The sequence below is a fragment of the Oncorhynchus kisutch genome, linkage group LG1 (genome assembly GCF_002021735.2).
Source record: "Oncorhynchus kisutch isolate 150728-3 linkage group LG1, Okis_V2, whole genome shotgun sequence".
NCBI lineage: Eukaryota > Metazoa > Chordata > Actinopteri > Salmoniformes > Salmonidae > Oncorhynchus > Oncorhynchus kisutch.
In genome coordinates this window covers 65,102,246-65,123,117 of record NC_034174.2, presented here as the reverse complement: position 1 = coordinate 65,123,117, position 20,872 = coordinate 65,102,246, and the positions used below count along the sequence as shown (strand labels likewise).

The 20,872-nt window shown below is 43.0% G+C and overlaps 1 protein-coding gene across 7 annotated transcripts in view; it reads right to left on the bottom strand.

The window, feature by feature from the left end:
• Positions 1-17,741, bottom strand: part of LOC109889410 (regulatory-associated protein of mTOR) — a 178,069-nt gene extending 160,328 nt beyond the window's left edge. For all 7 annotated transcript variants that reach the window (XM_031829912.1, XM_031829923.1, XM_031829914.1 and 4 more), the window contains exons 1-2: positions 17,287-17,741; positions 15,682-15,856 (exon numbers count right to left, since the gene is read on the bottom strand). In XM_031829912.1, coding sequence (XP_031685772.1) covers positions 15,682-15,849 — 168 coding nt within the window. In that variant the 5' untranslated portion in view covers positions 15,850-15,856; positions 17,287-17,741. The remainder of the gene's footprint in view (positions 1-15,681; positions 15,857-17,286) is intronic.
• Positions 17,742-20,872: the final 3,131 nt, after the last annotated feature.

Genomic DNA, 20,872 nt, shown 5'->3' with positions numbered 1-20,872 from the left:
TCACAACTCTGTATATAAACGTTGCCCAGATATTGCTTAATGATACAGCAGAAAGACCACATTTACAGGTGATTGATATGTCTCCCAAGGACTTTCCAAGAAAGGTCTATTGAAATGAATTTAATTGAATGTGTGCCTGGATAACTGAAGTTAATGGAACTCTGTAGCTGACAAACAGAAAGGCCGAAGCACATTGCAGACAGAAGGGTATTGAATTCAATATGTGCCCGATCTATGGTGGTAAGCAGAGTTCTGTAGCTACTGCTCCTACCAGGCAGTTTACTGTAGTGTAGACTGGTCTGATCGAGAAGAAGTCCAGGGGGACAGGAAACAGGGTCAGGTAAACATGTGCACCTGAAAACACAGATTAATCCATTGGGGCACACATGGACATACAAACAGAGAGAGGGAACGAGAGAACAGAGGGCAGTCTGAAACCCTGCACTGATTACTAGCCTTGTTACGCAAACAGAGAGAGGGAATGAGAGAACAGAGAGGGCAGTCTGAAACCCTGCACTGATTACTAGCCTGAAACCCTGTGTTACTAGCCTTGTGCATCTTTTCTCAATGCCTGAGTAATAGTCAAAATGAGCAAGCTCACGTCAGTGACCACGTTTACATGCACATGGTATCCTGAATAATAGCCCAATCCCGATTAAGGTATCATTTCAGAATAAGCCGTTTACATGCAGCTTTGACATTCCACTCACGAGTATCTCTGTATCCATGAATAAAAAAACAACATTACTAATTTGCCTTGGGACGTCAGTTTATTTTTTTACGGGATGCGGGACAAGACAAATTTTAAAAAAATATGCCTCATTTAGATATTTTTTCTGCTTAGAATTTCTGACATTAGGTAGGTTATTTGTTGGTCAACTTAAATTAAATTACATATATGCAGCTTCTCTTCTGTCATTACTTGATACTCTAAAATACTAAATAAAGCCTTGCTCACCAGAATGTCAGGAAATGATAGAATGATTACATACATCTAGTTGAAATATGTAAAATTCTATCATTTCGGCTTCTCTCACAGCGAGAAGACATTTAGGGAGCGGGGAGAATTTCCATGCAAATTTCCCAATGACATCAACCAGTTTTTTTTAAATACGTCTAAAAAATGAATAAAAAATTAAAAGGCAGGTTTAAGGTTCTGAATGAAAGATGAAGACGTATTTCCTGGACGTTTTGGTCATTCAGCAGAGGATCCAGACCGACTGACAGTCAGTGCATTCAACTAAGGTAGATCAACAACATATCAGTCATAGTAAGGAAAAAAACATTCCTGTAACCATTACTGAGAATGTTGTTGAAGTGGTCAGTTGGTTGGACTCCTTTCAAAGTCACTGCCAATTTAAAAGTTTTTGAACTTAAAATGCATGGGACAGATGGGAGCAGCAATACATATTCTGTTGCAATCTTTAGTTGGCGCCTCTGTCCTTTCCTATATTGAATAGATTTCAAATGTATGATTGTGATAGATTCTAAATCTATGTGCAGTTGAAATTTGGGTATAGAATTAATTACCCCAAAAATCAAAAATGTACCTGATTTCAATGTCAGGAAAAGACGTAATTTCATCATCCGGAAATTTCTATGACCAGATTTCAACTGCACGTACTTTCTCAACGAAGCAAGCACTCGATCAAAATAATAATTTTTCACTAAAGATGACAACATAGAATCGAACAAGATATTTTTTTTAAGGTCAGGGACAGCCCTCACACACACACACACACACACAAATCAGAGACAGGAGTAGAGGTCAAGATACAGGAGACAATAAAAGATGCAGGTAAGGTCTCAGATGAATCTCATACAAGTGCAGGAGATTGTCGAGTGAGCAAAGCTGAGAGGGGGAAAGAAACTCATGGCATTTCATTTCCCACAACGTTGTGGTTCCAACTCTAATATCTTCTTTCCTATTTTTACACACAATAGTTAGGGCCGCAATTGGGAAAGAGTGCACTAACTGACTGACTGAAATAAACTTGAAAACAGCTGTGAGCATTTGTGACTGCAATTATTCTTCCGGTGTCTTTGCGTTGTTTGGTCAAACTGAAGATGGCATAGCTACCCACAAAAGCACCCACACGGAGCAGGTCCTGGTTTTAAAACTGTCTACCAATACCCATCCACACACACACCCCCACCCACAAATCATCACCTGTAGATCAGACGTTCTGTCCTGACTTGGCATTGTTCAGCACCACACTAATTCACCAGCAACATTACTGCAGCCTGGCACAGGAAACTAAGGTGATTACCATCACAATAAAACAACCCTAATGAAATGATTTGTTTCCCAAAGACGACATATGCGAGCGACTAATAAAACACAGAAATTAGCATGAAATAAAAAAAGACAATTGAGACAAATGGGGAGGTACAATGTCTGTCGGATTCATAATAGGCTAACGTGGCATTTAGGTTTGACAGCAGCCAGATGTTGGCTCCCATTGATTGAATCCCATTCATTTCTCACGTCAGAGGAAAAGTCTATTGTCTCCCTATTGAGATCATACATTCCAATTGGAGGAGACATAAGGGCTGCAACCCTATGGGCCCTGGTCAAAAGTAGTGCACTATACATGAAATAGGGTGCCACTTGGGACAAATCCAAGATGCCTGCCTTGTGCAGAGAAACATGTTAGGCTTGTGACAGGTTCTTTAATATTCTAGTGGTTTGGTAGGCAGTTATTTTGCAGCGGTTTTTAGCCACTGAAATAATGAAATGACTATTGGATTTGGGTAAGCTCATTAAGTATCAGAGGGCTACAAGCCAGCACAGAAACCACAAATGAAGAGAATCGGGACTAGAATCTGTACGTGTTGCAGCAAGCTCAGTACAAAAAAGTGTGATGCTTTAAAACACTTTTGAAGCTTTTCTGTGTTTAAAAATATAGAAGATGAACACTGAACAAGGCGAGAAAAGGGAGGGACAAAGGGAATGAAAAGGTGGAGGCTAAGTCTAGCCCCCCAGGGGACAGACTCTGATCCTCCATAACAACGGTCTCCTTCTGAAGATGGTGGTCCTCCATAATTGTTAACATTAATCTGAAGGAAACAAAATTACATTTTAATACACGTCTCCTGGACCTCATGGATTTCCAATAATCCCATAAATCCTGTTCGGAGCAGCGCAGAGGGGGGGAGGGGGGAGAGATAACAAGGGAGGAGAAGGGTGAAAGCTGAAGCAGACTTTGGTTCAATCGGGTTTTTTTAACTTGTTCACAATGCTCACTATCATACAGGTGAATGGCACCGGCACTTAACTATTGGAGAGCCAAATGGAAAACACAGAAACTTCAAGACAGATTCCAGGGGTTTGTGATTATGTACGTGTATCAGAGTGTGACCTTCAAGCTGCATACTGGACCCTATTCCAACTAAACTACTGAAAGAGCTGCTTCCTGTGCTTGGCCCTCCTATGTTGAACATAATAAACGGCTCTCTATCCACCGGATGTGTACCAAACTCACTAAAAGTGGCAGTAATAAAGCCTCTCTTGAAAAAGCCAAACCTTGACCCAGAAAATATAAAAAACTATCGGCCTATATCGAATCTTCCATTCCTCTCAAAAATTTTAGAGAAGGCTGTTGCGCAGCAACTCACTGCCTTCCTGAAGACAAACAATGTATACGAAATGCTTCAGTCTGGTTTTAGACCCCATCATAGCACTGAGACGGCACTTGTGAAGGTGGTAAATGACATTTTAATGGCATCGGACCGAGGCTCTGCATCTGTCCTCGTGCTCCTAGACCTTAGTGCTGCTTTTGATACCATCGATCACCACATTCTTTTGGAGAGATTGGAAACCCAAATTGGTCTACACGGACATGTTCTGGCCTGGTTTAGATCTTATCTGTCGGAAAGATATCAGTTTGTCTCTGTGAATGGTTTGTCCTCTGACAAATCAACTGTAAATTTCGGTGTTCCTCAAGGTTCCGTTTTAGGACCACTATTGTTTTCACTATATATTTTACCTCTTGGGGATGTTATTCGAAAACATAATGTAAACTTTCACTGCTATGCGGATGACACACAGCTGTACATTTCAATGAAACATGGTGAAGCCCCAAAATTGCCCTCGCTAGAAGCATGTGTTTCAGACATAAGGAAGTGGATGGCTGCAAACTTTCTACTATTAAACTCGGACAAAACAGAGATGCTTGTTCTAGGTCCCAAGAAACAAAGAGATCTTCTGTTGAATCTGACAATTAATCTTAATGGTTGTACAGTCGTCTCAACTAAAACTGTGAAGGACCTCGGCGTTACTCTGGACCCTGATCTCTCTTTTGAAGAACATATCAAGACCATTTCAAGGACAGCTTTTTTCCATCTACGTAACATTGCAAAAATCAGAAACGTTCTGTCCAAAAATGATGCAGAAAAATTAATCCATGCTTTTGTCACTTCTAGGTTAGACTACTGCAATGCTCTATTTTCCGGCTACCCGGATAAAGCACTAAATAAACTTCAGTTAGTGCTAAATACGGCTGCTAGAATCCTGACTAGAACCAAAAAATTTGATCATATTACTCCAGTGCTAGCCTCTCTACACTGGCTTCCTGTCAAAGCAAGGGCTGATTTCAAGGTTTTACTGCTAACCTACAAAGCATTACATGGGCTTGCTCCTACCTATCTCTCTGATTTGGTCCTGCCGTACATACCTACACGTACGCTACGGTCACAAGACGCAGGCCTCCTAATTGTCCCTAGAATTTCTAAGCAAACAGCTGGAGGCAGGGCTTTCTCCTATAGAGCTCCATTTTTATGGAACGGTCTGCCTACCCATGTCAGAGACGCAAACTCGGTCTCAACCTTTAAGTCTTTACTGAAGACTCATCTCTTCAGTGGGTCATATGATTGAGTGTAGTCTGGCCCAGGAGTGGGAAGGTGAACGGAAAGGCTCTGGAGCAACGAACCGCCCTTGCTGTCTCTGCCTGGCCGGTTCCCCTCTTTCCACTGGGATTCTCTGCCTCTAACCCTATTACAGGGGCTGAGTCACTGGCTTGCTGGGGCTCTCTCATGCCGTCCCTGGAGGGGGTGCGTCACCTGAGTGGGTTGATTCACTGTTGTGGTCATCCTGTCTGGGTTGGCGCCCCCCCCTTGGGTTGTGCCGTGGCGGAGATCTTTGTGGGCTATACTCAGCCTTGTCTCAGGATGGTAAGTTGGTGGTTGAAGATATCCCTCTAGTGGTGTGGGGGCTGTGCTTTGGCAAAGTGGGTGGGGTTATATCCTTCCTGTTTGGCCCTGTCCGGGGGTGTCCTCGGATGGGGCCACAGTGTCTCCTGACCCCTCCTGTCTCAGCCTCCAGTATTTATGCTGCAGTAGTTTATGTGTCGGGGAGCTGGGGTCAGTTTGTTATATCTGGAGTACTTCTCCTGTCCTATTCGGTGTCCTGTGTGAATCTAAGTGTGCGTTCTCTAATTCTCTCCTTCTCTCTTTCTTTCTCTCTCTCGGAGGACCTGAGCCCTAGGACCATGCCCCAGGACTACCTGACATGATGACTCCTTGCTGTCCCCAGTCCACCTGGCCATGCTGCTGTTCCAGATTCAACTGACCTGAGCCCTAGGACCATGCCCCAGGACTACCTGACATGATGACTCCTTGCTGTCCCCAGTCCACCTGGCCATGCTGCTGCTCCAGTTTCAACTTCCACCTGACTGTGCTGCTGCTCCAGTTTCAACTGTTCTGCCTTATTATTATTCGACCATGCTGGTCATTTATGAACATTTGAACATCTTGGCCATGTTCTGTTATAATCTCCACCCGGCACAGCCAGAAGAGGACTGGCCACCCCACATAGCCTGGTTCCTCTCTAGGTTTCTTCCTAGGTATTGGCCTTTCTAGGGAGTTTTTCCTAGCCACCGTGCTTCTACACCTGCATTGCTTGCTGTTTGGGGTTTTAGGCTGGGTTTCTGTACAGCACTTTGAGATATCAGCTGATGTACGAAGGGCTATATAAATAAATTTGATTTGATTTGACTGTGCCCGGCTGGCGATAAAGTGAGTGGCCCAAGCTGATGCTGCAATCTCCAAGGCCGTTCAGCCTGCAAGGCCTTGCCCTGGCACGGGGGAGATCGATACCCCCTCTGTTTAAATAGCCTTAATTTATAGCAGGCCTAGCAAATGGAATAGTCACTGGCCATTGATCCGTATGGGCCGAGGTGCTGGATCGGAGGGAGGGAATGGCTCAAAGTTCCCAGGAGTCCCATGCATGGTTATTCATGAGAGGGGGAGTTACCAAACCCAATTACCAGTTTAAAAAGACAACACACTCCGCGCTCACGTCCACAGACACTCCGCGCTCACGTCCACAGACACGCCGCGCTCACGTCCACAGACACGCCGCGCTCACGTCCACAGACACGCCGCGCTCACGTCCACAGACACGCCGCGCTCACGTCCACAGACACGCCGCGCTCACGTCCACAGACACGCCGCGCTCACGTCCACAGACACGCCGCGCTCACGTCCACAGACACGCCGCGCTCACGTCCACAGACACGCCGCGCTCACGTCCACAGACACGCCGCGCTCACGTCCACAGACACGCCGCGCTCACGTCCACAGACACGCCGCGCTCACGTCCACAGACACGCCGCGCTCACGTCCACAGACACGCCGCGCTCACGTCCACAGACGATCTACAGTATCTGGATCAGACTGCTCTCCAGTCTGGATTTACTGCTCTCCTAAAGAAGATACACTGGTTATCATGGCGATTATATAGTCATTTTACATGGTGAACTGAGATATGTTTAAAAGGATGAAAATAATGGCAAAGATGGAAGCCAGCCCAGCAGAAAGCTAAGAAATGCAATTAGTGGGCTTGATATTGCAGCGTGCTTTTGAGGGTGTGGAAATCATTGTTGGAAAGCCAGTACTTTAGAGTAAGCAGAGGTGGTTGGTTCATTGAAGCACTCATCTGCATGGATTTCAAATGACTAGCTCTGATTTTGACAGAACCCAGACATCCTTTTTAGAGGTCAATGGTTGCATGTCTAATTGGCCTAGTTAATTTCCTGTGTGCATTTAATTAATTCATGATGGATTACTGATTAAGACCGCAAAGCATTCTAAATAGCACACCTGCCTCATTTCACTCCTGCTACAATGGTGTGGTTGTCAATTTAGTATTGATTTATTGTAAGATGGGCTAATTATATTCCTCTCTCTCTCCATCTCGTGTCACGTGTGTGTCCATGCGTACGGCCTCCACGTCCCTCTAACGAGGAAGTGAGACAGGACAGGGGTGCGGTCTCGCGTGCTGAATCAACAGCTGTGTGGGCACATGGGTCAGAGATCATCTGATACACAGACAGACATCAGCCCTCACCGTCACATGTCATTGGTGGAACATCTCTTATGAACGGTGTCATGGAGAAAGCGCTTGGGAAAGAATGCAGTGTTTTGCTGTCAAGCTTACCCGCTTAACTACACCACAGTGATGGGGGGGGGGGGGGGGGGGGCATGGCAAATCTCAACTTGCTTCCTGGAAACATTTGAAATGGGCATCCCTTCTAGGTTTTCATATCTGAGGAATGTATCAAATGTTCTGCTTTTATCCACAGCAATCCCTGGACTATCAGGATAAAAAACAGAAGAGATGAAGTGCATCTCGCTGGTGGTTCTGGGTCGGACCTCTTGTACTAACTAGTCTTTCTAAACAGACGTGTTGCCTCCCATAACGTAGGCCTATCAATGTTCTGGCTACCACGTCTGTACATATACATCAGTTTGGCATAGAGGAAAGGGCAGAGTTGGGACATTCTGCTTTCCTATATCACTTTATCAGGACACAAAATAGTATCGAGTAAAATGGAGATCAGAGGTTATTTTTAATGAGTGCATTTTGCAAGTGGCTAGTTTGCGTCAACCACCTTCACTTAAACCACCACAAAAGGTTTCGCCTGCAAACTATGGTTTTGAATTACAACGTTCTGGCATGTCTGCCTTGTGATTTGTTGGGAGAGTCAGCCTGAAGAGAAACATGGATTTTTTTTTTCTTCCTGACGTTATGACAATCTGCCATTAATCCTAGACAGTGGTTGCTCTTAGCTCTGGGTTTCCGATACTACTCTTACACAAGCCATACTGATGTTTAACTCCAGGGGCCACATCTAGAGAAGGGTTTCCTAAACTTGGTCCTGTGGACCCCACTAGGTGTTTGCCCGAGCACCACACAGCTGATTCAAATGATCAAATATTGCTGAGGCAAAAACGTTCACCCAGATGGGGCCCCAGGACCGAGTTTGGGAAACCCTGGTCTAGAGCGTCACATCAGGGTCAAGCCCTAGACATGGCATAGCTCCTCAAATGGATCTGCTATTGTGTGCTTATGTATTGGACACGGATATGAACAAGAGTCTCACTCTCTCTGGTATAGTAGATTCAAGTCTGGCTGTTCTGCACAGGGTGCTATCCGACCTGGTTTACTCTATCTAGCTTCTCTCTCACTCCAGTGAACCACTGCTCATCCACTAACAGCTCACTCTATAGTCCCAGTTCAGGCCGGGGGGTGAGCGAGCCATAAACATCTAATAAGGAACCGTTGGGGTTCTCTTCAATGAGTCAAGTCTACTAACTGTGTACTTTGGGGTTAGGGTTGGTTTGTCTCGCACTGCTCCATGTCACAGCGCATGAATGTCATTCAGTGTTACAATGTATCCTTTCAGAAGACTCTAGCCCAACCTCTATCCCTGGCATTGACATATATAGGACAGAGGCAAACCCATGACTATTTTGGGTACCATAAATAACATAGCTCTCCCATAAAGCCCAATACCACAAACACAGCCATATTGCAAACAGAAGCAGCCATAGACAAGCCCAACAGGGAGGCAGAGTTTGTGGGATTCGGAGCAACAACTAGGCTGACCAAGATAGAGTTTCTGCAGGCCTATCGTGAATGATTCCAATGCACACACTTGCAGGTGTACATACACACACGCCGCTTTGCTTCATGAGCGCTACACACACATCGACATGGTCACAACTCAATTACAGACATCTCCACAGGGACCGGACTCCACCTTGACCAATGGGCCTTGTAATTGGGCAGCCTGCCACCTCTCATCCTGAGATAGCCCATCAGTGACTGTAGTGTAGTAGCTAGCTGGCCATGATCCTGCTGATTTCCCACGATGCAGCACATAATTTACGGGCCACTCGATAGCCCCTTCACAACACACTCCTCTCAACCGCTTTAACGCTTAAAATACACAGCCAATGGGGACCCTAGTACCACACCTAACATTATCATCCATCACTGTCAATCAATCTACAGTGCTATCCTGAATTGTTATTTATTGAGATTTATTGGGATTGGATCTAGCAACCTCTCGGTTACTGACCACTAGGCTACCTGCCACCCCGACCCATGACCTTGGTGTTATCAGGACCATGATTGGCACCCTATGTAAATATGAACAAAAATGACTGAAAAAATGTAATTGCTGTTTATCAGCTTGATCTTACACTCAAAATATCATATGAATCTAACCTGAGTTAAAATTGTTCAAAGAAAAATAGTAAATCAGTAAATCATTTTATTTTAAAACATGGGTCACAGTTACCCCTAGAAATTCTTATGAACAAAGTTGATGTATATCCGATTAAGATATTACTTTTTAAAGTTAAATGTGAATCTTTGGGAACTCGTGTTCATCCATGACTTCCTGTTTCACTGGGGTATACATATGAGGTGACAGGCTAAACTCCCTTAGTCATCCATCAACATCAGAAAGGCCAAAGAAAACACTAATTCAATTAAACAAAAAGGTTGTTGACAGTCACAAATCAGGCAAAGGCTATGAAAAGATAGCTACACGTGTGAAAATACTCATCACCACTATGAGGGCAATAATTAAGAAATGTTAAAAACTGGAGCTGTGATGAACCTGCCTGGAAGAAGACGCAAGTGTATTTTGCCCCCCCCCCCCCATGCACAGTGAGAAGGATGGCTCAAGTGGAATTGTTTTTGCCCAAGGAACACAGATGGAGAATTGCAGAAGTTGGTTACATCAAGTCTCCAAAGCTAAAACTAAAACACTACCTCCATGCCAACAAGTTATTTGGAAGGGCTGCCAGAAGAAAGCCTCTGCTGTCACCAAACCACAAACGTAAGCCCCTGGAGTTTGCTAAATGTCATTGGAACCAGGTTTGGTTGGAACTATGTTCTATGGTCTGATGAGACACTAAAATAGAGCTTTTTTTTGGCAACAAACACCAGAGCTGGGTTTGGCATAAAATAGCTGTGCGGAAAATAACCTAATCCCCACTGTGAAGTATGGTGGTGGAGCTGTGATGTTGTGGCGCTGTTTTACTTCCAAAGGCCCTGGGAACCTTGTTAGGATACCTGGCATCATGGACTCAAAGTACCAGGAGATTTTGCGTCAAACTGAGTGGCTGTTGGATCTTCCAGCAGAACAATGATCCAAAGCGTACCTCCAAATCCACAAAGAAAATGGTTCACTGACTTTTGAATCAAGCTTTTGCAATGGACATCCCAGTCTCCTGACCTAAAACAAATTGAAAACCCATGGGGTGAGCTGAAGAGGAGGGTCCACAAGCGAGGAACCAAGGACTCTGAAGGATCTGGAGAGTTTCTTAATGGAGGAATGGTCTCAAATCCCTTCCTATGTGTTCTCTCACCTCATCAAACATTATAGGAGACGACTCAGAACTGTTATCTTGGAAAAGGGAGGGTGCACAAAGGACTAAACACAGGAGTGCCAATAATTGTGAGATGCATGTTTTTGAATAAAATAATTATTTCTTGCTGACGATTAATTTGAAAAATTTCAACTCAAAAAGGTTAGACTGATATGATATTTTGAGTGTCAGATCAAGCAGATAAACAATGACATTTTGTCCACAGCATTTTTTGTTCATATTTACATAGGGTGCCAATAATACAGGAGTGCACTGAAAATCACCCTGTAGTAAATAACAGTAGACCAGGGAACATTAAGCAGATTTATTTATTGAGCGGATGGTCAGGGGGCCGGAACATAATTACAAATTATTTGTAGACTGCATATTGACCGTAAGCCCAAAGATATTTGAATAAAACAATATCAAACCTTGCTTACATTTGCATACGATCACATAGTTATATTATGTGTGGGAATAGTTTGTAACAGATTGTTGTTTTTATTACAGTATTATGTCCAACAATAAAAATTAAATAAAAATGTTTTGCAAAAATTTGAATAAAAAAATTTCAAATCGGCCATGGGGGAGGCCAGCAGTTGAGGAACCCTGCCATACACAATCAAAACGGGTACAGTAATTAAATGAATTGATGCAAAACAATGTATTCTTTGTAGACCAACTAGCCTAAATTATTTTGGCATATTTTCTATCAGTGTTAGAGAAAGAATGTCCCTTTGTCTTACCCCAAAGAATCTCTCCTGTTTTGGAATGAATATATGAATTAAATGTTTATCGTTACAATATAATTCAGAACCTGAAGCACAGTGTAGAAGCCTAATTTCTATGTCATATTAGCAGAAGTGTGTTAATGTCATTTGGGTGATAGTATCCCTATTGGCAAGACAAAGTCACCCGGCGAAGCGTACGGCAATGTGACACTTGGCATTATTGCCGCCATAGCTCTCCATAACAGACTATGAAACAAAGCTAGTGCTGCAGGGATCTAACAGCACCTTTCATATAAGCCCTGGCAGGTGTAATAGAAACAGAAATCCCACTGTCACCATTTACTAGAGAAAAGCATTAAAATTCCACTGTCAAAGCGCCTAGGGTTGGCCTGAAGCAGAGTTATAATTAATTTCTGCAAATGGGGAACAATATAGACGAAGGCTAACCTTAACAAGGTTGAATGTGGAAGTCTCGCTGCAGAACGAATTGTCTCTCCTAAAGCAGTAGACTGTGATGACGGTATTGTTATATCAAGATGTTCCTGCCATACAGATTGCAAGAGATTTTTGATATACCGATTCCATTGCACAAGATGTATGAGTTGATATATAAAAATGGACTGTCTATATCAGCTAAAACTATTGTACAGAATTCTTGCACACCAACAAAATGTTGAATATTTAGGGCATACAATCATCGCAGCTCTGTAGATTTTTTGTGAGGATACAAAATCAATAGACCATTTGTTCTGGTATTGCCCTTATGTAGCCTGTTTCAAGTCTCAGGTTCAGGAATGGCTGAAAAAACATAATTCATCTAAAATTTGCCCTAGAAATAGCATTGTTGGGAGATCTGGATAGACCTGGTCAGTCAATTACTAATATACTCTTGATAGCGTCACCACCCTGGATGGTTCCGACCTAGAATATGTGGACATCTATAAGTACCTAGGTGTCTGGCTGGACTGTAAACTCTCCTTCCAGACTCATATCAAACATCTCCAATCGAAAATCAAATCTAGAGTCGGATTTCTATTCAGCAACAAAGCCTCCTTCACTCACGCCGCCAAACTTACCCTAGTAAAACTGACTATCCTACCAATCCTCGACTTCGGCGATGTCATCTACAAAATAGCTTCCAATACTCTACTCAGCAAACTGGATGCAGTTTATCACAGTGCCATTCGTTTTGTTACTAAAGCACCTTATACCACCCACCAATGCGACCTGTATGCTCTAGTTGGCTGGTCCTTGCTACAAGTCCACATCTACAAGTCCATGCTAGGTAAAGCTCCGCCTTATCTCAGTTCACTGGTCACGATGGCAACACCCACCCGTAGCACGCGCTCCAGCAGGTGTATCTCACTGATCATCCCTAAAGCTAACACCTCATTTGGCCGCCTTTCCTTCCAGTTCTCTGCTGCCTGTGACTGGAACGAATTGCAAAAATTGCTGAAGTTGGAGACTTTTATCTCCCTCACCAACTTCAAACATCAGCTATCTGAGCGGCTAACCGATCGCTGCAGCTGTACATAGTCTATCGGTAAATAGCCCACCCATTTTTACCTACCTCATCCCCATACTGTTTTTATTTATTTACTTCTCTGCTCTTTTGCACACCAATATCTCTACCTGTACATGACCATCTGATCATTTATCACTCCAGTGTTAATCTGCAAAATTGTAATTATTCGCCTACCTCCTCATGCCTTTTGCACGCAATGTATATAGACTCTTTTTTTACTGTGTTATTGACTTGTTTACTCCATGTGTAACTGTGTTGTCTGTTCACACTGCTATGCTTTATCTTGGCCAGGTCGCAGTTGTAAATGAGAACTTGTTCTCAACCAGCCTACCTGGTTAAATCAAGGTGAAATAAAAATACAATTAAAATTAAAGTATTTTTCTTCAACTCGCAAGGTGCAGATTCTATTCGATAGATTCAAATTGTATGTTAAACATCACAGCATAATTGAAAGACATATGGCACGTAGAAATCCTAAGAGGGTGGCCAGCAGAGAAAGGAAGGACAGACTGAGGGAAACTGAAGTTTTGGCCGTGGAACTGGAGAGAAGTAGGAGAGGAGTTGCTGGGCGGGGGGATAGAATGAAGGTCAAAGATTTTTTTTAAGTACCTAATAAAGTCAAAATAAACACAAAAAAGGCAGTTTGAATGACACTGACGGGCAACGCTGTTACATCCATTGACTGTTTGCCTGAGGCTGAGGCCGAGGCCGAGGACTCACAGGTGCTTGCATGTACAGTACCAGTCAAAAGTTTGGACACACCTACTCATTTAAGGGTTTTTCTTTATTCTTAATATTATCTACATTGTATAATAATAGTGAAGACATCAAACCTATGAAATAAAACATATGGAATCATGTAGTAACCAATAAAGTGTTAAACAACTCAAAATATATTTTACATTTGAGATTCTTCAAATAGCCACCCTTTGCCTTGATGACAGCTTTGCACACTTGTCATTCTCTCAACCAGCTTCATGAGGTAGCCACCTGGCATGCATTTAAATTAACAGGTGTGCCTTGTTAAAAGTTGATTTGTGAAATGTCCTTCTTAATGCATTTGAGACAATCAGCTGTGATGTGATAAGGTAGGGGTGGTATATACAGAAGATAGCCCTATTTGGTAAAAGACCAAGTCCATATTATAGCTCACTTAAAGCTTATTTTAAGACATGGTCAGTCAATACGGTACATTTCAAGAACTTTGAAAGTTTCTTCAAGTGAAGTCGCAAAAACCATCAAGCGCTATGATGAAACTGGCTCTAATGAGGACCGCCACAGGAAAGGAAGACCCAGAGCTACCTTTGCTGCAGAGGATAAGTCCATTACAGTTACCGGCCTCAGAAAATGCAGCCCAAATAAATGCTCCAGAGTTCAAGTAACAGACATGTCAACATCAACTGTAAAGAGGAGACTATGTGAATCAGGCCTTCATGGTCAAATTGCTGCAAAGAAACCACTACTGAAAGGACACCAATAAGAAGAAGAGACTCGCTTGGGCCTAGAAACACAACCAATGAACATTAGACCGGTGGAAATATCCTGCTGGTGACACTGTCAGTGATTTATTTAGAATTCAAGGCACACTTAACCAGCATGGCTATCACAGCATTCTGCAGCGATACACCATCCCATCTGATTTGGGCTTAGTGGGACTATCATTTGTTTTTCAACAGGACAATGACAACACACCTCCAAGCAGTATAAGGGCTATTTGACAAAGAAGCAGAGTGATGGAGTGTTGCATCATATGACCTAACCTCCACAATCAACCGACCTCAACCCAATTGAGATGGTTTGGGATGAGTTGGACTGCAGAGTGAAGAAAAAGCAGCCAACAAGTGCTCAGCATTTGCGGGAACTCCTTCAAAACATTTTTGGTTACTGCATGATTCCATTAGTTTTTTTTCATAGTTGGTCTTCACTATGTAGAAAATAGTAAAAATAAAGAAAAACCCTTGAATGAGTAGGTGTCCAAACTTTTGACCGGTACTGTAAATACACGCACTCGGATTCAACAAGCACACACAAATAGTGCCACACATGTACTGAAATGTGTGGCCTTGCTGTTCAGTTGGCCTTGTTTAGATTTTGTGTCCTTGATGTCTTTTATTTTCGCATTGTTGTTTTCTGTTGTTGTCCCCGTTTTGACTTGTTGGGAGATATGTTGACGTGCTTGACCCTGATTGCTCCTGTGGGTCACTCTGGATGGGAGACGGTTAGATGACTGAATGTAATGTAAATCTTGAGTGGCTTCACCGCAGGTAGATTGTATGTATGTATTTTTCAAAAATACAAAATAAAGCAAACTGGATTTAAAAAAATGATATGCTAGTTCAAAAGCAACCTTTCTTTGATGGACGTATGCAAGTCAAATGAAATGATCAAGTAGACATACTCCAGTCAAAAGTGATAATGAAGTTAACATTGTTTAATGAGAACTTAAAATAATCTGGAAAAGCAGCTGTTTAAAACGGGAGATTTTAAGATCTGCACAGCTGTGGAACCTAACCATAGTTTCTGGATATTAAACCAACACAGTCGTCTCCAATTAAAAAGTCTCCCTGGTTTCAGTTCATCATTCATGAGCTACTTTCAAAGATTGAACAAGACTAACCTTATAATGAGAACCAAGAGCAACTGCACAATATGAGCAACTCGGTAGGGCCTTTATCCGTTCACCATTAAAAAGCCCTAGTTCAGCAGAACAGTGTAGAGACTTAGGACATGGTGCAACGGGACCATAAGGACGTCTCTTACCCGGTCCTTCATCCTCCAGCTCTGGGCCAGGGCCTTGGAGCCCTCGATCTTCTCTGAGTGGCGTTTCTTCATGAAGGCCAGCGGCAGGTTCCAGTCGCTCGTGTCCGCCTCCTCCTCCTCAGCCAGACACACGGCCGGCGAGTGCAGCAGTTCCGAGTCCATTTTCATCAGGGCCCTGAGGGAAGAGATGGAGAGGAGGTGAGGTCGAGGTCAGTGATAAAACAAAGGTTTCTTCATTCAATCATAGGATATAGCTGTACAGTATGTTTTTGTGTAACATTGAGGAATATGATAAATATTTAACATGCATCCATCAGATGCAATCTACTCTTGACCCAAACTATTCAACCATTTTAAGTTCTGCTTCCTAATGACTAGGAACGTTTGGGCAGCGTTGGGTTAGCCATAGACCAGCTGACAATACCGGTCAGATGAGGAGCAGCTCTGGGATAAAAACTACCACCACCTAGCTTTGGAACTCAACGTCAGAAGTCTGTATTGGTTGGACTCCCTGAGTTGTTAATCGTTCTGGTGGGTGACAACGTTAAAGAACCCTACCACAATATAGCTGTCCACACCAAAAAAAGCATTTCCTGTCAACAAAGGCATTTGTATCATCTCTAGCTCTACTTACAAGACATATAGTGAAATGTGACCCTAGCTATCAAATAAACGTCTGAATCCAACTTGTCTGAACCGCACCATATTCCGTCTGTGTAGACAGCAGTACATTTTGTGCAAGGAAGTCTCCCTCGAACTGCATGGTCTAATAGCTTCCTGCTGTCCAACTCAACATGAATATGGTGCTGTTCAGGCTAGAGTTGGATTCAGACGTTAATTTGATAGCGAGACATTTAACTTCTGGTAAGTACAGTGTCTCAAGATTATACATATGCCTCATATCCCTAAACCCCATACACCACAGGTGGCCCTGGTGAGTGGGATATGAACTCAACAGCTTTAGCTTCAAAACAACCACGCAAGACTCGTTTGTCATGTGCGGTAGTGAGCATATTCTCGTTCTAATAAGTACATAACTAGTAGCTACTGTATTTGCATTCGACACGGTTAACATTAGCTGTGTAAAAAGTTTTAAGTCTGACAATGACGTCTCACCAGTGAATTCCCTTTGAAATTAACTTAACCGTCAAATGGTAGATAATACGCAGAATGGATAGGCTAACGGTAACTTACATGGACATGTTATTTTCTAAGGGGATAGTACATATTGCAGAATGATACATAACAGATTTGGAAATCGATAGAACGTTATCAACCTGCAGAGGTTGACCCATGCTCGCGCGTGGCTGTTCTAGAGTTCGGGGTCGAGTTTGACAGGTTAGGCCGTGGCTAACTAGCAGACCCGGGGTCGAGTTTGACAGGTTAGCTTGTGGCTAACTAGCAGACCCTTAGCCGACTGGCTGACAACTAGTTAGTATCGTTTTCACACGTTTGTACTTCATGCTTGTAAAACTGTGCATGCTTCATGTTACTTGTGGAATTGCAAGGTACAGTAGTTAGACGTTTTCGAAAATAAATGACTGGCAAGTGAAGCAAATGTGCAGAAATTGCATTTTTCACAGGGTGGCGAGCAGCGGTACAGACCTTGGCACGGTAGAATCCTTTTCGATACGGGGTGGGATACCTCTCCGTCTCCTGACTATTAAAGACGCGGTCGAACAGATAATTCTTGAAAGAAAATTGTACGGTAGCGTCCACAATTTGTAAACTATGTCGAACCCGACAGGTCCAAGTTCGACCGGTATGTGTTTGCAGGGAAATCTGCGGTTTCTCTCCCCACGGCTGCTCTTTGCTATGGGAAGGGGCTCGAGACGAGGCCCATCTTCACACGGACACTCTGCCACAACCACGCCACGCGCTGTCAGGCTCGAGCTGTCAATGACGCTTGTCGTGTGGTCTTCTGACACAAACGTGCGTCGACGTTGTAAGCTAGTTGCCGTGAAATTAACAAACAATTCCAACTATATCTCCAGAGACACTTCTTCAGCACTTCTGCAAGGGCGCCGCCATCTTGGGAAAGACCCACAATGCACTGTAGCATCCAGGGCTGGACTGAAGATGTCATTAAAAACGTCATCATGGTCAGTGAATGTTCCTTTCATCAAAATAAAAGTTAAATAGTCAAATCAAGTCCTAAATATTCCATAAAGTTCAGTTGTGATGTCTCAATGCGATCCAAAAATATACGTTTATTATTGCATCCTGTACATTTTGAGAGATTGATGTTGTTGAAAATCGGACTTTTTATTAAACTTGTCCCACTATAATAATATTTGGGACTACATAGGCCCATGATAGTGCAAGTAGTGCCTTATCCCAAGGTCACTGCGCAATTATAGACATCGTGTTTTAAAGTGAAATCTTTCAAGATACTGTATTATAATCCAAACAAACATAAAATACCTTAAATGGGCAATAACAAAGCACACTCCCGCCCCTAGTTCGGGTAAAAAGCTAAAAGATGGAGCTGGAGAAATGTAATTACTCTCAAATTCATAGACAGGACTGACCATCCATGATATCAGAATTATAGTTTTAACCATATTTTGAGGCTATATAGTGTTTGTTAACATTTACTTTGTTTACAAACATTGGAGTAAAACAAGCTTATATTTTGGATCCTAATCGGGTAAGACAGTTGAACCAAGCTAATGAGGCATGTATAAGTTATATTCACCAAAGAATCAGTGGGTACATATAATTAATTCCAAAAATGGATGAAGCAACTACAGATTGCCTCTTCAAACAGTTAAAATGTACTTCTTTAACTTATAACATTCAAAGGTTGCCCTTTCCTACCTAATTAGATTTTCTCTAGAAAAGAAGCACATGCAATTCTTTAGCCAGAGAAAAGTAATGGGGGAGGGGAGGCAGGGTGGTGCTCAAAGACATTTCCAGCATATTTTTGGTTGTCTGTTACATTCCTTCTGACCAGATTTTTACCTCAGGGTTACTCGGCCTCAGGAATGTTTGCTGAATTGCACCTTGCAATTCTCACTGCCTGTTTCCACTGAACAAGTGAATTCACACAGAAAGCAGCTGCCTCTATTTTTCCTAGTATCCACTGCTGTCTGCCTTTTGTGCTCATTCCTCACTCAGTGGGGGGGTTTAAGGTTTTAGAAGAAACACTGGAGAGAAAAAAAACACATCCATCTGTCCCTGTGACAAAAATGAAACCCACTTTCTGTTTACTCTCTACTAAGAGATTGAAAAAGTTCATCCATCATGTAGAGGAGGTGATTACAGCAACAAATTACTCCAAAGAAGCCGTGTGGAGATACAATGCATTCGGAAAGTATTCAGAGCCCTTGACTTCTCCCACATTTTGTTACGTTACAGCCTTATTCTAAAAATGTATTAAATTGTTTTTTTTCTTCCTTCGGGAAAACACACAATACCCCATAATGACAAAGCAAATAAAGGTTTTAGAAATGTTTGCAAATAAAATAAACTGAAATATCACATTTGCATACGTATTCAGACCCTTTACTCAGTACTTTGTTGAAGCACCTTTGGCAGTGTTTACAGCCTCAAGTCTTTTTCGGTATGACGCTACAAGCTTGGCAAACCTGTATTTGGGGAGTTTCTCCCATTCTTCTCTGCAGATCAGCTCAAGCTCTGTCAGGTTGGATGGGGAGCATCGCTGCACAGCTATTTTCAGGTCTCTCCAGAGATGTTTGATCGAGTTCAAGTCCAGGCTATGGATGGGCCACTCAAGGACATTCAAATAGTTCAAATCAAGTCAAACTTTGTCACATGTGCCGAATACAACCATACCGTAAAGTGTTTACTTAAAAGCCCTTAAAAACCAACCATGCAGTTCAAGAAAAAGTTAAGAAAATATTTACCAAATAAACGAAATTAAAAAATAATACAAATAAACACAATAAAATAACAATAACGAGGCTATATACAGGGGGTAACGGTACCGAATCAATGTGCTGGGGTACAGGTTAATGGAGGTCATTTGTACATGTAGGTAGGGGTAAAGTGACTGTGCATAGATAATTAACAGCGAGTAGCAAATGGGGGGGTCCGGATGGCCAATTGATTAATTTTTCAACAGTCTTATGGCTTGGGGGTAGAAGCTGTTAAGGAGCCTTTTGGTCCTAGACTTGGCGCTCCGGTACCGCTTGCCGTGCAGTAGCAGAGGGAAGAGTCTATGGAGTCTTTCACAATTTTGGGGTCTTTCCTCTGACACCGCCTAGTATATAGGTCCTGGATGACAGGAAGCTTGGCCCCAGTGATGTACTGGGCCATACACACTACCCTCTGTAGAGCCTTACTGTCACATGCCGAGCAGTTGCTATACCAGGTGCTGATGCATCCGGTCAGGATGCTCTCAGTGGTGCAGCTTTAGAATGTTTTGAGGATCTCGGGACCCATGCCAAATCTTTTCAGTCTCCGGAGGGGAAATTGTGTTGTCGTGCCCTCTTCACAACTGTCTTTGTGTGCTTGGACCATGATAGTTCATTGGTGATGTGGACACCAAGGAACTTGAAACTCTCAACCCGCTCCACTACAAATTGTGAAAGACTCCAGTCACCCAAGACACAGAAATGTGCTTTACTACTGTGTTGTATTGCAACGGAAAATGAAAATAATTATTTCTTAAGGGACAAGAGAACCCTTCCTGTTTCCATCCATTTTCTTGGTTGGTTCATAGGATACAGGACATATGGGATTCAGTGGAGATGAGCTATGGTAGATGGGAAGTAGAGGCTCTTCCAATGTCTCAGTCACGTCCCTGTTAAATCAGACAAAAATATCACTCTCTCATCTTCTTGGTGATGAGCACACCACAATACAGCTCAGATCATATATATGCATCACCACAAGGCGGTCATCTCAGCTCATCAGAAAACATGAAAACAGCATGGCAGATGGACAGCAGGATTTTCTCCCTCTCACTGCATTGGTCAGTGCAGTAATCAATATGCTGGCTATTTGAGTTAGCCAGCAGCAACACTATGGTACAGCAATCTAGAGATGTGTAAGAAACTCATAACTGTATCAGGCTGAATCTATCCCTCCTGTCTCAGTGTCCATTGTGAATGAGAAACCAATCCAATCTCTTAAGAGTGTGATGGAGGTTGAGACCCTGGGATAGTGGGGAGGGGAAGATTACTCTCTCACTCACTCACTCACACAGACAAACACAGAGTTCTCC